This window comes from Camelus dromedarius, chromosome 5 (assembly GCF_036321535.1).
Source record: "Camelus dromedarius isolate mCamDro1 chromosome 5, mCamDro1.pat, whole genome shotgun sequence".
Lineage (NCBI taxonomy): Eukaryota > Metazoa > Chordata > Mammalia > Artiodactyla > Camelidae > Camelus > Camelus dromedarius.
Genome location: NC_087440.1, coordinates 68,081,277 through 68,097,713, shown reverse-complemented (window position 1 = coordinate 68,097,713; position 16,437 = coordinate 68,081,277). Strand labels below are relative to the sequence as shown.

Here is a 16,437-nt window from a genome sequence, read left to right as displayed (position 1 = left end):
ACTGGGGAGCAGTTATATAAATTATGACACAGACATACCATGGAATACTAGGCAGCCATTAAAAATGATAATGCAGATAATTATTACTGATACAGAAAGAGTATGACTGGGGAAAGAAGCAGCTTACACAGTAATGTTTATGGTGTGATTCAAGTTTTTTTGGTTAGGAAAGAAATGTATGTACAGAAAAAAGCATAAGGGAGAAGGACTGAAGGTTATTTTCTCTCCTTTCTTTGCTGTTTGAATTTTTGTTTTTATAAAGGGACTATGTGATCAGAAAAAAATTATAAAATGACTGAATTTTGAAAATAAAATGCTTTTTTTAAAAAGTTTTAACCACTTTTAGGCAGAACTTCAACCCAAAAGAACGTCTTAATGCCATACTCCGTACAAATACCAAAGTAGAATGTTGTATGGCAAGAGAAGAGACAATGGAATAAAATCCGTCAGGATTTGGAGCTGTCTTGTTTCCATCTAGGAGCTTTTCTAAAACAGGGGGGACATGGGGAAGGGAGACACAGGACGGAGTGGCACGTGCTGCTGCGGTCTGGCTTATTCCTGTAGGTTGTGTTCAGGAAGGGATGTAGTCATGCTGTAAAGCACTTTGCACTGGGTGCATGGAGAGTCAGACAGCAGTCTTCTGGAAGAGTGGTGACTGCTGGCACACGAGGGCGGATGGTGCAGGGGCTGGGTGCCTGGGATGCTCAGAGTCACAGAACCGCCTTGCTCAGGTTGCTTGGGAAGATCATAACATTCAAAAATATTTGTTTCATGGCTCCCACAAACAAGTAAACTCTAGCCAGATCCCGAGGCTCTGGGTAAACACTGCATCCTTCACTACTGTTTCCACCCATTCGTAGGTCCTGTGATGCCCATAGGATCAAAGTGGGTGGAGGGCCATCCACTGACCCTGCTCTCAGATGGCATGCACGTTCCCCTTGGGCTGAGGAGAGGGGAGCAGTGGCTCAGTGGGTTGGTGGGCTTGGGCACAGGTACCCAAGAGGGACAAGGTCTGGTGGAGCGGGGCCTCATGTTTGTTTTGGCAGAGTGGGAGGTGGGTGGATCTGAGGTGCTGTCAATGCTGGATCATCAGGGAGAATTCCTCACTGCCCCTAACGCTGCCCCTCCTCCAAGCTGCCCGCCCTTCGGTCATTCCATGCTCAGCAGCACCTCCTCTGGAGGGCATGTGAAAAGCTGGCCAAAATCCCAGATTTTCTGTGACCCATACAAAGTTTGGTTTTGGAGGAAAGATTCTGCAACTCAGAATTTTAAGACATTTTCTGTGAATCTTCAAGTTCTCTGTGCTTTGGCTGTTAAATGGAAATGGATCTGAGGGTGGTGGGACCTCCGGTTTCTACAAGAAATCACACCTTATGAAAGAAGGTGGAGGGGGAGGAAAGCTGGGAAAGTGTATCTTCATCTGACAGGCATCTGACCTTCTGGATTGGATTTGGTCCTTAGATGCTGCATCTACTGCCAAGCACAGGTGGATTAGGTATGAAGATGCAATTAAAAAATTATCATATACTAAATTAAAAAATTATCATATAGTAAATTTGCTTTTTTTGGTGTATACATTTTGGTGTACACATGTATATATTCATGTAAGCATCACAGCAACTGGGATCCAGAATGGTTCCATCACCCCCTAAAACTCCCTGTGTTCTCTTTATAGCTGCTTCCTGGCAGCCACTGATCTACTTTCCCTCATGACAGCTTTGTAGTTAGAAGAGCATCACATAAGTGGAATCACACAGTTGCAATCTTTTGAGACCGGCTTCCTTCACTCAACATAATGTCTTTGATACTCCTCTGATCAACAGCTTGTTCCTTTTCATTGCAGACTAGTATTCCATTATATGGCTGTAGCCTAGTTTATTCAACCATTCACCTGTTAAAGTGCATTTGGGTTATTTTCAGCTTTGGGTTATCACATGTAAAGCTGCTACAGACATTAGTGTACAGGTTTTTGTGTAATTGTATGCTCCAGTTTCTCTAGGGTATGTATCTAGGAGTGGAATGACTTGGTTATATGGTAAGTGTATGTTTAACTTTATGAGAAACTGCTAAACCATTTTCCAGAGTGGCTGCACCATTTTGCATTCCCACCAGCAATACAGGAGAGTTCCAGTTGCTCACCACATCCACACCAGCACTTGGCATTATCGGTACTTCTCATTTTAGCCATTCTGTTAGGTGTGTAATGGTATCCCATCATGGATTTAATCTGTATTTCTCTAATGGCTAATGGTATTGAACATCTTTTCATGTGTTTCTTTGTCATCCTCATGTCCTCTTTGGTGAAGTGCTTGTTCTAGTCCTTTGCCAGTTTTTAAGCTGAATTGTTTTCTTATGGCTGAGTATTAAGAGTCCTTTATATAAAGATGTGATTTTACTGTTATGGTAAGAGGAGCTGAGAACAAAAGAAGGGAAAATAGAAGAGACTTCCTTTCTACTGCCTGAAGGGGTTGGGGAGGGAAAAAGGGGAGGGAAAAACAAGTTGAAACAGAGCTGCAGACAGTCTTATACTCTCCTCCCACACCTTTCTGGAAAATAATCATACTTACTGCTTCATAATCTGCCAATTCCAGCCTTGCTTTATTCTGCATTGTCCTCTTACAGAGGTAGATGGCTGAAGGAAGAAGAGAAATTACAACATATGGAAAACCAGCAGTGTGCTGGAATCATAAATTCACCCATCCATTTGTTCACCCACTCATCCATCCAGCCACCCGGCTGGCCAGCCAGCTCTCACTGTGTGCCCAGCACTGTGCTGTGAAGAGTATGTTTCTACGTGGAAGCCACACCTGACCTCTAGGAATCTTTCTGCAAGTCAGGGTCAGATAAGGACTCCATCTTCCAATCCTGACAACCCCCTTCATCCTCCTCACTCTGCTTCACCCCAAACGTTCTCCATCAGGGTGATCCTTCACAAATATGACCGTGTTACCTTCCTGCCTAAATTCCCTGCACTGACTCCTTGGTGACCTTAGAAGAAAGGTTGGGTTTCTTAGGGCAGCATGTTTGTTGCTTTAAGATCCGGTCTCTGCTCATGTTGTCAACCTCTTCCCTCTAGCACTCAAACAGGCGAGACTACCAAATCCCTTTCAGCCCCACCCCTCTGTGTCTGTGCCCACTGTTTGGGAGGCCTACCCCTCTTCTGTCTTCTTTCCCTCTGTCTACTGGAAACCTCCTACTAATCTTTGAAGACCTAGCTTGGTGTTCCCAGTAGCATCTATTCATCCTCCACCATGGGACCTAATTCCATTGCACTGTAATTGTGGGTTTACCAGCTGTCCCTGCTCTGCCCTGAAGGCTCTTGTAGGGTGGAGATTGTGTTCTGCTCAGCATGAACCCCTGCACCCTGCACCAGGACCCAGCCTCCCGGGTGGGGTGAGTGGACAGTGAAAAGGGAGGACAGTTTAGGTGGAGGTTCTTGGCCCTCAGTTGCTGGAACATTCTTCCTGAGACATGCCCTTCATCACTTCCTCTCCCTGCCTCTGCTTCTCCAGTATCTTCTCCCTTCTCCAGTGCCCAGTAGAACGACCCAGGGAAGACAGCTGGTGCATGGTATGCACGAACAATAGAACGACCAGGAGGGAAGGTCAGAGAGGACCGGGGGCCGATCTGCTGTTTGACAACTTAATTATACCAGGAATTCTGGTCAGCTCGTTGCTGGATGAACCAACCTCCTCCACGTGGTCTGAGAAATTTCCTGATGCAGCCTATGATATGCTGGAAACTTCAGGTAGCAGCTACTCTGGCATGCCCACACTTCTGCTCACACCAGTTGAATTTGTGAATGAGATTCAGTTGTGTTTGTTCTCAAATATGCTCATGTGAGGCACACCTGATATTTTAATAATGTATGTTCACTAAATATTACATGCACTGATGAAATTAATGTGAAAAGAGAAGAGTGTTGATGTTTCTCTGAAGACCTGGTTGAATGGTTTGGGATAACTTTGATAAAGGAGAGTCAGCTAAGACAATTGCTGATGAATTTGGTACCAGAGAGAGAACTGAAAAAATGGGAAGAAATAATAAAAATCTCAGAGGGGTCAAAATACAGTTGCATTAAAAGTATTTTTAAAAATTTTGATGCATGTTCAAGATGTCAAAACTGGTTGGTTTATTTTGAATGTGGTTTATTTAAGAAAGAAACTCAAATTATGGGGACCTATAATCAGAGAGAATCTTTCATCCTACCTCAAAGGCTGTTGAACAAATGTTTCTTGGTATATTTTACATTAATTTGAAGTGGCTAAGGTATGGCTGTATCACTTTTTCATGATTGTTTACTTATCAACTTTTCCAGTGAATCAAACAGCTGCAGCTCTCCACTGTGTCAGACACAGGGCTGTCTGCTTTATTACAGGGTACCGCCTTTGGCCTCTTGGGCCACCAATTAGGCAGCCTGTGGAACTGCGGGCCACCTGCAGAGGGAAGCCTGGCATGTCCCCAGCTCTAGCAGATCTGGTCTCAATGACCCAGGAGCAGGGGAGGTCAGTGGGGGTGGCAGCTGCCTTGACAAGGCTGCCTCAGACAGCATTTTGTATTGGCCAAATGTGAAACTCAGGAAAGTCTAACCCAGATCTGGTCTTTATTTAAGCAGAATCATCCTGAGAAATTTCCAGCCCATTTGGGTCAAAATGGGCCAGCTGGGTGGAGAAATGAAGCACCGTGCGTGGAAGGCAAAGCCGGTACCTTTCCTGATGACCACGGGTTACACGGTCACGGGCTGGCAGCCCCTTTCCCGTGCGGCTAATTTCACACAATGGCCAGTCTGTTCACCACAACGGGGGAGGCAGCGAGGCTGCTGAGTGGACCTTGTTCTCGGCACAGACTTTCCCTGGGGCTCGGTGCCTCAGCAGCGCTCACCCTGACACCTAGCCAATCACGTGACCACCGGCAATGACAGCCAGTCCTCTTACAGGGCATTTGGGGGACTGCTTTAAGCTCAGATGTTGGTTTTCTTGGACATGTAATTTCTCGTTGAAAAAAATCTTTGTCTTCTGGCCCTTATACTGGTGTCTCTCTTGGATGGCCCATCACCATCTCAGGCTCGCTGCATCCCACCGTGACAAAAACAGAACACAATTAACAGGTTTATAAAGTCAGTAGATTCAGGTACTCCACATGCAAGCCAACCTTTAAAAAAATATTGAATTTGTCCTATTTCAATGTCCTTAAAAGATGACTCCCTTTCCAAACTTTCTGTCTTTACTAGTGACGTCATGATTTACCTCCTCAGTCTCCTAAAATAGGGAACAGAGAAACCACTTATTTCTCTGTTTCCTCATACCTTCTAATTACTTTTTAGAACAATGGGATTTTAGCACTGGAGGTAACCTCGGTGACCACCAAGTACAGACCCCTCACTGCCAGAAGGAAAAATTAAAGGCTCAGAGAGGTGAGGTGATGTACCCATGGGCTAGTTAGTGGTGGAGGGGTTTCTGCTTTTTCATCAATCCAAGCCATACCCATTCTGACTTCTTAGCTTCAGTGTCACGTCCTTTCCGGCAAGAGGGTGACTACAGAACTAATAGGATCAAACATCACCCTGAAAGTAGTAATACCAACCCCCAATCACGGTTTTTATTGACTCCTTACTACGTGCCACACGCCGAAGCTTACAGGCATTTCTAATTAACAAAACAATGTAATCCTAACAAAGCAACACTGGGAGACAACTACTATTATTCTCCTGGTTTAAATATGAGGTTTCGGAGGCACAGAGAGGTTAAGCAACTTGCTAGGATCACACAGCTAGTGGAGCCAGTTGACAATGAGCCTATTGTGCTGAGTTCCCTCTTGGTAAGTACATATCAACGATTTTCTGACTCAGCTGGAAACCCCAGTGAGGACTCGTGCATCCTGCACTCTGACTTCTCCATCTGATTTGCCAGAATGGAGGCACAGGAATTCAAGCTTTATTGAGAGAGCCTGATATACGTTGTTGTTTGCACCCCTGTTCATGCTGCACGACTAAAATTACAAAACCCTGTAGAGAAAGGGAGATGGTGCCTTGCTGCCCGCAGGGTAGGACGGCCAAAGCTTTGTGGGCTGACAGTCAAGTGAACATTTGAATTTTACTTGGGCCAGTGACCTGGTCCCACCATCCTCCCGCTCTGCTCTCTCGATTGCCTGGAAGAACACTGGTTTTCACATTCACAAGGGCACACGGCTGCTGCACGGAATGGAGCTCCAATTATTCAAATTCCGAGCTGGGCTTTTGTGAGCAGTATTTCAGCCCCAGAAGCACTTATTTTATGAGCAGCCAAATGCTGTTCCCGTTTGGAGCCGGAAGCCTTGCTGGATCCACTTATCACATCATTTAGGGCACAGCACAGTTCCAGAGGGACCCACGGTGGTGCCTGTAGACAGATGGCCCCGCGCTCTGCATAAGGGCCGTCCTTCAGACTTGAACAGAACACCTGTAGCCTTATGAGGCGATGACTTGCCCGTATGCCGTCCTCAGGATTGCTCCCAATTGCTGGCTTCCCCTCCCTCAGAAGTGTAATCCAGAGCATACAGCTTATCACAAGGCTCCTCTAAATACCACCCAGCTGCAGCTGCCTCTGCCTTCCTGTGCATCCTGCAAAGAACCCATGGAGAAGCTGCGGGTCTCATCGTGAGCCCCAGTCCTGAGGAGAGCTGCTGTGGGCTGCCCCTGCAGCTGAGTCAGTGACGAGGGTGCTACGTGAAGGGGCAGACCATGAAAGGAGCATCTGAGTTCAAATTCTGCTGCCTCTACTGAGTGTTAATCACCTGTAATAAGGAACCAGAACCATCAGCAAATGTCTACTGAGTTTCCACTGTGCCTCAGGCATGCACTATGCACTGGAAGATGAGAGAATGAATAAGGTGGACCGGTCCTGCCCTCTTGGAGCTTACAATTGACCAGGCATCCAGACAAGTAGAATACGGTGTGATAAGGGTGAGGATGTGGCCTCTCGGGCCTCAGCTTTTTCTGAAGTAGAGGGATGACATGACTTCTTTAGAAGATTGACACCATTGATACACTGAACAGTCTTCACGGAGAGTATATGGCAAGAGTCTAATAGATCCCTGCCTGGGCAGAGGTAATTCCCTGCTTACTCGGATCCCAGCTTCTCCAACTCTTTGTTTTCCTAGGTAGGGTAACTTTTATACACCCCTCCCTGTACCATTTCCCCTTAATTTCCAAGTATCAAAAACAATAATGGATTATTAATAAGTTTTAACAAGTCTGTGAGAATAGAAAGGGACAGGGGGAGGTGGCCCCTTGATCCAGCCCTCCCTGAAACCCTGTCCCAGGAAGGAGTGGTCAACAGGCACTGTCCCAGTTCTCCATGGCCCCGCAGAATGAGCACAGTGGCCACTCTTGATAGAACTTTCCTTCCCTTCCCCAATTCCCCTCTAACAGCTACATCTTTCACTGAGCTCTGCCTTTCCTCATTATTTGGAACAGAAATTTTATTAACTGTCAACAATATGAGAAAGGGCTAAGCAGGGCAAAGACACTCCTCCACACGCACCACGGTCACCTAGACAGCAAGCATTCATCTGCTACTTTCCCAGGAGCAACGCTAGGTGTGAGCGTGACTTTGCTGCTCACCGTAGTCGGTGTTCTCAGGCTCCCAGCAGTTCGAAGGCCAGAAGTACGGGGCCTGCAAAAGAGCACAGGTGTCAGGAGCACTTGCCGTCCCCTGCCTGGGGACCAGGGCCTGCGCCCAAGGGGGCCCTTCCCTGCGACAGGCTCTGTCCCCGTCTCCCTCGTGCTGACACCGCGCCCGAACCCTCTCCTGCTCTTAATGCAGCTGAGGCCGGTCAACGTTTCCACCTAGGTGTTGAGAAATGAAATCTGAGGTAAGCCAAACAAATGCAAAACCGAGAAACTTAGTCTACCAGGCAAAACCCTTTTATCCCGAGACAACAGATGTCTAATACAGAAGTCAGACAGGCAGTTTACTGGGGCACAAGCCCAAAGTTCCTTTATCCCTTTCCCATGAACTGAATGGTGCTCCCCCAAACTCATATACTGAAGCTCTGACCCCCGGCGTGACTTATGTGAGGTAACGAAGTAATTAAGGTTAAGTGAGATCACAGGGGTGGGGCCCTGGTCAGATAGGGTTAGTGTCCCTTTAAGAGGAAACACCAGGGAGCCGCAGACCCCTCTGTCTCTCTCTGCCTATTTCCACCGTGTGAAGACACAGCGAGAATCAGCCGTCTGACAGCCAGGACGAGCGCTCTCCCCACAAACTGAACCCTGCTCGAACCTCAATCTTAGTCTTTGAACCTCCAGAGCTGTGAGGAATAAACTGCTGTGACTGGGGCCACCCAGTCTGTGACGCTTGGTTACGGCAGCCGGGCAGACTTAGACATCCTTTCCCCCCGTCTGAGGAACTCCACTCCCAGACTCTTTGGTTTAGACCTGAACACAGCCCCTTATCTTCTGCTCCAGTTCCCTGTAGGACAGGATCTGAGAAAAAGAGTGGAAACTGGTTGGGAAGTGATAGCAGGGAGTGAATAGAAACTTCACTGAGGAAGGCAGGGTGATACACAGAAAGATCAAAGACTTGGCTATCAGGCCGACCCAGGTTCAGATCGAGGATGTTGCCTAGATTTACTAAATGCCCCGTGAATTCTCAGCACCTCAGTTTTCCCAACTGTAAAATGGGTGATATTTATTCCCCTAAAGCTTGCAGAATAAATGAAGAGATACATGTAAAGCGCCCAATGAATAGTAGGTTCTCCATGAGGGCTTTTTACTATTAAGTGGGTGGGGCAACAAATGGCCCAGACAAAAGTTTGTTTGGTTTTTGAAGTGCTGGCAGGAGGCAAGGGTTGCTCCCTGAAATACCACCCATTTTGGGGGTAGTTCTAATCTGAGATCAGACGACAATGAGAAGAAAAGATTCTTAAGAGGACAAGCTGCAGGCCCACCTGGAAACGATAAAAGGTCCCATCATCCTTCATGGTGAGAACGTGGTCCGAGATCGGAAAGACGTAGCCCTGGGCAGCTATGAGGCTTCCCAAGTGTATTGCTTCAACTGCGGAGACAGGGCGAGAGAAGCAGTTAGGAAACTGTCAGAATGCAGGGCTACTTAGCTGAAAAGTAAGCAGAAAGGCAACCAGAAGTCAGCGGGCACCACCCTCAGATAACTGTGTGACTGGCTGATAACTTCCTGATATGACTGCACTGGACGGGGGCGGGGGGGGCATACATCAATGGTTGGGAAGGGCCACACATGTTTGGGACTCCTCTGGAACCCAGCTCTAGAGAGTCTGACATTGTTAAATGCCCCCAGGGCTTCCAGAAGAAAGTCAGCTTCAGAGTTAGGGTCATGGGCTTTGGTGTGGATGAACCTGTACTTAATTAAGTGAGATGCTTCACGTAATGTGCTTCGTAGTGTCTGGCACAGAGTAAGTGTTCAGTAAGTGCTGGCAGTCCTAATTTGTATTTTTAGTTTCATCCTTTTTTAACACCCCCAGCAATGAGCATGCAGCCCATGGAGTTTTTGGACTCACAATGCATTTCCGAACATGACAGTCCCACCAGCAGTGAGGAGGGTGTTACCATTCTCTTACGGACATAGAGGGAAACCTCACTTTCTAAGAGTGCTGGAGGAAGGGCAGCGCAGCAAGCGGTGGCATAGGGTGGCCAGCCTGATAGAAATATTTATATTTTTGCCATAATCAACCTGTTGGTTTATTACTTTAGCACCAGCCATAAGTAGATTCATATAAACAGGTAAGAATTTATATTTATTTTGAGCAGAGTTAAGAAAAAAAGAAATCTGAATGGTTCTACCATGCATGATAATCTTTCACAAATACAAAAGCACTCTTACTGATAAAAACTACTTTTGGGGTGTCGAAGTTGTTGATGGGCTCAAGGAGTTGCTAGGAAGTATTAATTTCATAAGCTCTGAATTTTTTAAAAGTGACTTGTTTTGGCTTTATTTGTAAACTTCTCAATGGTCTTAGCAAATAATTAAGCCTCTTAATTGTGGAATCAGGCAATCTCCTTTTAAGAGCTGGCTCTAGAAGGCTGTTCGCTGACACTGCTGCAACTTCCAAGGGGTTGTGTTTATTCCAGGTGTTTTGCACATTTAGAACCACCGATTCCCCTTTGGAAGCAACGTGCACTTGGGACTCGAGGAATTGGAATGCCCGGAGCTGTGTTTTCACTTGAGTGGTGATGACCAGTTTGCTTTTTTAAGTCTATACACTTCAAGGACTGTAAGTCCAGCAGAAAAGGGAAGTTTCAGCACTGGCAGCTGCTCCTTCTCCAGGGAAAGAACAAAATCCTGCGAGAAGGAGACTTCCACGTCACCAGTCTAGGCGCCAGAAATCTCACTTCCTTCTTCAAAGGGCTTTTGCTCAGAGATGTGGCAGGTGAGAAGAAAGACAGGAGGGAGGGCGGACGGTGGATGCCTGACTTCCTAGGGCCTTGGTTGGCCTCATTTCTGCTGGTAAATTGTTCTTAACTCCTCCTGCTCAATCACTTCGCAGAAGCCCAAACAAGTTTCAACACCTCAATGTCCTCCCAAGGGCATCAGAGCATAACAGATCTTCATAGCAAAAACCCTCATTATCTGAGCCCTTTCACAGAAGCGTCTCACACCAGGGCCAGAGGATGCCTGAAGCCGCTCCACCACTAGGTGGTTCAGGGTTCTAGAACATACTGTTACTGCTACTACTACCACCGCTAACAATAAGAAGAAAACACTTGCCAGAAATACAATGATTACTTGAGAAGGTCAAAGAAAACAGCGCTCTTGGGAGAAAAAAGACCACCGTAAAGAAGGCTGGCTCTAAACACACCGAACAGAATGGGTAGCGACTTACTCAGTCCAGTTTTCACCAGCGAACAGTAAGTCCAGGCTGTGTAAGGCACACGGAAGGAAACTGACTTGGGATTTTTCCTTAAAAGGATTAGCATGTGCAGTTTTCCTCTGTGGATTAAGAACTTGACTAGAATTGAGGATTTTCACTAGTCATGAGAGGGGCCATTAATCATGATGGTGAAAAAGGCTTGTGTCACTTTCATTAATGACCTGCTTTCCTGGCACTCAGAGTTCTGGCAGCTATATTTAATTGAACTCTACGTAAATTGTATTGTTTCATAGTCAATAGTATATTAGGGGCATCAGATTAAAACTCAGGAATGCCGGAGCTGACATACTGACCCCAGCAAGGAATCACAGCTGAAAGTCAGACACCTAGAAAGGGCACTTGAAAAAAATCTTTAAAAAGCATTGCGATTGAAGGCCATTTAATTTGAGGCAAATAGGTCTAATCCCCAAGAACATCAGAATACATTAGTGGATGTTTATAAATATGACCTTCAGGCACAAGAATACTCAGTTAAGATGTGGAGTGTAAGGTAAATTCAGAAAAGTATTAACTAACAACACATGGATAATAAGCTTTACTTATTTAGAATTTTCCTTTTTTTTTTTTTCTGGAACCCCCCATTTTCTAATTATACTGTGAAAATAAATTTTACTGCTTATTTGCTGGTGGGAGGACAGATTTGGAAACTGTCTTATCAGCCGGGGTTTTGTCGTTGTTTTTCTGGTGAGGTTTTCCTAATTGAAATGCACAATTAAAGTTGAAAAAAAATCATTCCTTCACTTCTTGCAGCAGCAGAAAACAGAAGGAGTCTTAGCAAATAATTAAACCTCTTAACTGTGGAATCAGGCAATCTCACTTTAAGAGCTGGCTCTAGAAGGCCGTTCACTGACAGTGTTGCAACTTCTCTTTAATTGCTGTAGCTAAGCAGAGCCCATCTCATTTCAGCTATTGTATTGGGCTCTTTGGCATTCTAAATGGTTGCTCATTTCCTCCAAGGGGGATTTAAAATTTAAAGATAGAAATTCAGTGGAGAAAATAAATTAATTTTATTTGTAAATAGAGTGATCCCACATCTTTGAATTTACGTTGATAAACTGAGTTCTCAGGACGGTAGGAGAACCTGGTTTGGGACTTGGTTATAGATTGATTACTGATACTGTAGGGGATAAAGTGAGGGTCAAGGGTCAAGTACCTGGATCCTCGATGGAAAGGTTCTTCATAAGCCACTGCACAATGTCCGTACCTGCAATGACAAAGCAAGTCCAGCTGAAGACCTCCTGGGTGTTTAACCCTGTGCCAGAAGAAACGTGTTTACCCGAGACTCCTAATTCCAATTAGCACACGCCTGAAGAGCTCGGTGATACTGACACTTTTCCATCCTAACCAACCTCTCCATCCATTATGTTCTATAGTCACAGTCCCATTCTCCGTCCCTACCCCAGACTCACTTCGGATGACCATGTCCACGTTTCTAGTGAGACCCTGCAGGGGACTTCCTGAGAAGGCATATTCTGAGGAGAAGCTAGGGGACGTTTCCTCACACCTGGCCCCCGGACCATTTTCTGAGGGAGGAGGCTACTTTCAGCAATTTGTCCTCATGGTCAAGGCCTGACCAACAAGGATGACCTCACAGCTTCCTGAAAAAAGTCTAATTTCTTCTGGCCTGGGCCCACCCTGAATGAATGAGCCCCTGTGTCTGTGGGAGAAACTTCTATGTGTCCACCAAAATGTCTTTCCTCTATCCCCTGGGCTCAGATTATGTTTCCAGACTTTTAAGCAGTTGGAGGTAGAGTGAGTTCTGAAAATGGAACATGGATGAACATGCCAGAGGCCACTTTCAGAACTGGACCATAAACCCTCCTGTGTAACCTTCCACAACCCACTCACTCTCACTGCCACCTGCTGTCTGGATGGAGAGAAATCGGGGGGCCTAGGGGAGGGCAGAGCCACAATGTGGAAGGAGTCTGGGATCCTGAACAAACATGCACACTGATGCCCGTGTTGGGCTCTGACCTGATTGAAAAAATAAACTTTGTCCACTGAGCCCCAGAAATTTGAGGGTTATCTGTTTTGGCATTTAGTATTGCCTCAACTAACTAAAATCGTAAGAATCAGAAGGGACACTTAAATCTTATCTACTCCGACCCTAGCCAATACATGAGCCCCATCCACAACACCCTGGACAAGAGGTGTGGTGATCTCCGTTTAGAAAAACCCAAGGGCCTGGGAACTCACCAACTGCCTGCTGGCCAGCCTGTCCCAGTTAAATCATCTTTGATTTCTCTGAACAGAAATTCACCAGTTTCTGACTTCCTCTCTTTGGTCTTAGTTTTGCCCTATGATGATAGAAAAACAAACTCAGCCCTCTCACCCTGTAAGACAGCCCTTCAAACATGTGGACAGTCCGTCCAACGTGTTCCCTATGTTCTCCCTGAGCTCCCCCTCCTTCAGGTGAAACATGCCCGGATCCCTCAGCTGTTCCCTCTCACGACGTGAGCTGGAGTCCCTCACCCTTTTGGTCACAATTCTCTGAATATATTTACTTTTGTTTGCCTCCCTTGGAAAATGTGGCGCCTAGAGCCAATGTTCTTAGGACAGTGCAGTTCATGTGGAACTGGAGGAGTCCAGTTTTCTAGAGTGTTCTGACAGTCTACCTTTGTCATCCCCAAATCTCACCTTAAATCTTCAAAGGTGGCTCTGTCACCTCAGGATGGAATGTTAGATGGAAAACAGTCTGAAAAGGGCAACATTTCTAGATATCCGAGTCTTGTCATGGGTCTGGGGCATGGTGTGAGCTAGAAGGTCTGCCAGTAGCCCTCCCGGGAGGGACTCCCAGCTGAAACAGTGGAGAGTCAGCAGAGGAGTTTAATGAATATTGCCCTTTCCCCAGGAGTGAAGTTGCTCAGAAGCTTGACAAGGGGCCGGAGGGGAGACCAGGAGAGGCCTGAGTGCCTGGACGCTTTGTTTCTCTCCGGCTTTCTGGAAGGGAGTGAACCCTGCACAGAAGACTGTCCTGCTCTTTCTGTGCCCCGCTCCCTGCCCCAGGACCAGTCTCCACGGACATGGCCCTGCGAGTTCCCTGCATTTCGGCCTCAAAAGCAAGACTTGTAAGCGTTTCCCCACTCTTGCTCCCGGATGGCATCTATGAGCTAAACTTTGGATCAAAAACACTCCTATTCATTCACATTCTTTGAGAGAAAGGGAGAGTATGTCTGTGTGTGCGTGTGCATGTGTGTCCACTTCCTCCAAATTATACAAGTCCGACACTTGTCCTAGGAAATGGAGAACAAAGAAGAAATCAAATAAGAACTGTAATCCCAAATTAGGGGTGGTGGGGGGAGAGACTCTAACCTGTTTCTCCCTCAAAAGAAAAACAGTCCTTTTTCTGTGGGTTGCCTAGAAACGGAGAGGTTTCCAGCATCAGCAGCCGCTCTCCCAGGGGCAGGAGGATTATCTTTCTGCTGAGCTTGCTGGACCATTATTTATCACCTGCCAAGATTGATTACTCACCCTGGGACAGTGACAGTCCTTCCTTTCCCCTGTTAATTACTGTCATCATTAATATCCATGTCACTAATTAGTATTCATTCACATTGAAACTCCTTCCTTGCTATCATATCCGCTCCCCCCTCCACCCAACCCCAGCCTTCGGCACCATTGTCTGGGTTTCCACTCGCTTTTGGCTCTCTGCACTCGTGTCTGGCCTAATTGTTCTCCCCGGTCCACCAGGCTCCCGTTTGCATTCACTGAGCTGAAGAATCCCATGGAAGCACTTTTTTTTGGTGAGGAAGGGAAAGCCACAAAAGCCCCTTGCCTTCCTCCCGGCACTATGGGGACCACAGATCTGGGTTTCTTGTCGTTGGTGCAGCCACCATGACAGTCACTGTCTCATCTGGGGACTCGTGTCTGTTCTCAGGCACCAGTGAGGGCTGAGCTGCTGCCCCTGGCTGTCCTGGGCCACTGCCCTTGGTCTGCAGCAGCACCCACCCTCCTGCCATCCCTGACACGCACGGGTCCTGCTTGGTGGACTTGAGCACACACGGTGATGCCCGGGGCCGTGGACAGTCTTGTTCTCCTGGCTGGGGGATATTTTAGGCTTCCTAGGACTAATCCAGCCTTGAGGCAGGCAGTAAACCATTGCATATTCACCTCAGGAATAAGAAAGGAGGGGAAATCTGTCATAATATTATGTCCTTTAAAAGACTTACAATTATAAAACCATAGAATCAGGCAAGAATTGTCCAAATCACCATCAGGAGAAGGCATTTTTATTTTTCTGTTTTCTCTTTTCCTTTCTTCCTTCTTTCCTCTCTCTCCCAACCATTCTTTCCTTCTTATTCTAAAAAGAATTTGAAGCAGATTATTTTTCTGTTCTGTGTAAAATTGATGGTTGTCTTTTTTTTTTTTTTTTTTTTTTGGATTCTGGTTCTTGTCTTTGCCAAGCTGCCCTGCTTGCCAAGGACTTAAAACCAATATAAAAACATTAGGAAAAAATGCAGGCTAGCCATTCTCTGTTCCCAAAGATCCTAAAACATTTGGCTGAAAGTTTTCATTCTGAGGCTAATTTATCAACATATGTTCCAGGAATATCCCTGACATACACCAGAGGGCACCTGAATCACTTTTTCACAACCTGCGTGGATTGTTAGTATATTTAAGTATATATTTATTATATGCAGATTTGCTTTATGTTTCTATAGGTGTTGTATGCCTGTATTTCAATTATGTCTTTTTAATAAATTATGTTTATTGGAAGGGTATTTGGACATAACTTGGGGACTCACATAAATTATGGCTCATCCATATAATAAATATTTATTGAACATCTACTATGTTAAATGAAAAAGCATATTGAGAACCGTGTATATTGTAAAATGACATTTTTACAATAGAAAAATATATTTATATTTGTATTCTATTACTTACATATGTATAGATACATATAAATATGGAAAAGAAAATTCTGGAAGTATATTTAAACTGTTAACTTTAGGTTATCTTGGGGAGAGGGGAGGGTCAAATTATGGGAAATTTCTGTTCCTTTTTTTTTGAAGTCTAGTTGATTTACAATGTTGTGTTAGTTTCTGGTGTATGGCATAGTGATTCAGTTACATATATGCATATGTATATATATATATTCTTTTTCAAATTACTTTTCAGTATAGGTTATTACAAGATATCAAATATAGTTTCCTGTGCTATACATTAAGATTGTGTTTATCTATTTTATATAAAGTAGTGTTTGTATCTCTTAATCCCAAGCCTCTAATTTATCTCTCTCCTGCCCTTCCCCCTATTGGTTACCATAACTTTGTTTTCTATGTGTGTAAGTCTGTTTCTGTTTTGTAAGTAAGTTCATTTGTATCATTTTTTAAAAATTTCACATATAAGTGATATCATATGATATTTGTTTTTCTCTGTCTGACTTACTTCACTTAGTATCATAATCTCTAGGTCTATCCATGTTGCTGCAAATGGCATTATTTCATTCTTTTCTTGTGGCTGAGTAGTATTCCAGTGTGTGTGTGTGTGTGTGTGTGTGTGTGTGTGTGTGTGTGTATCACAACTTCTTTATCCAGTCATCTGTTAATG

At 45.3% G+C, this 16,437-nt stretch overlaps 1 protein-coding gene across 6 annotated transcripts in view; it reads right to left on the bottom strand.

Annotated features, from left to right (window-relative positions):
- The window catches only part of RGS6 (regulator of G protein signaling 6), a 479,670-nt gene that overhangs the window by 80,519 nt on the left and 382,714 nt on the right, over nucleotides 1-16,437 (bottom strand). For all 6 annotated transcript variants that reach the window (XM_010976555.3, XM_010976561.3, XM_010976565.3 and 3 more), the window contains exons 4-7: nucleotides 12,038-12,088; nucleotides 8,929-9,035; nucleotides 7,601-7,652; nucleotides 2,568-2,632 (exon numbers count right to left, since the gene is read on the bottom strand). In XM_010976555.3, the coding sequence (XP_010974857.1) occupies nucleotides 2,568-2,632; nucleotides 7,601-7,652; nucleotides 8,929-9,035; nucleotides 12,038-12,088 (275 nt within the window). The remainder of the gene's footprint in view (nucleotides 1-2,567; nucleotides 2,633-7,600; nucleotides 7,653-8,928; nucleotides 9,036-12,037; nucleotides 12,089-16,437) is intronic.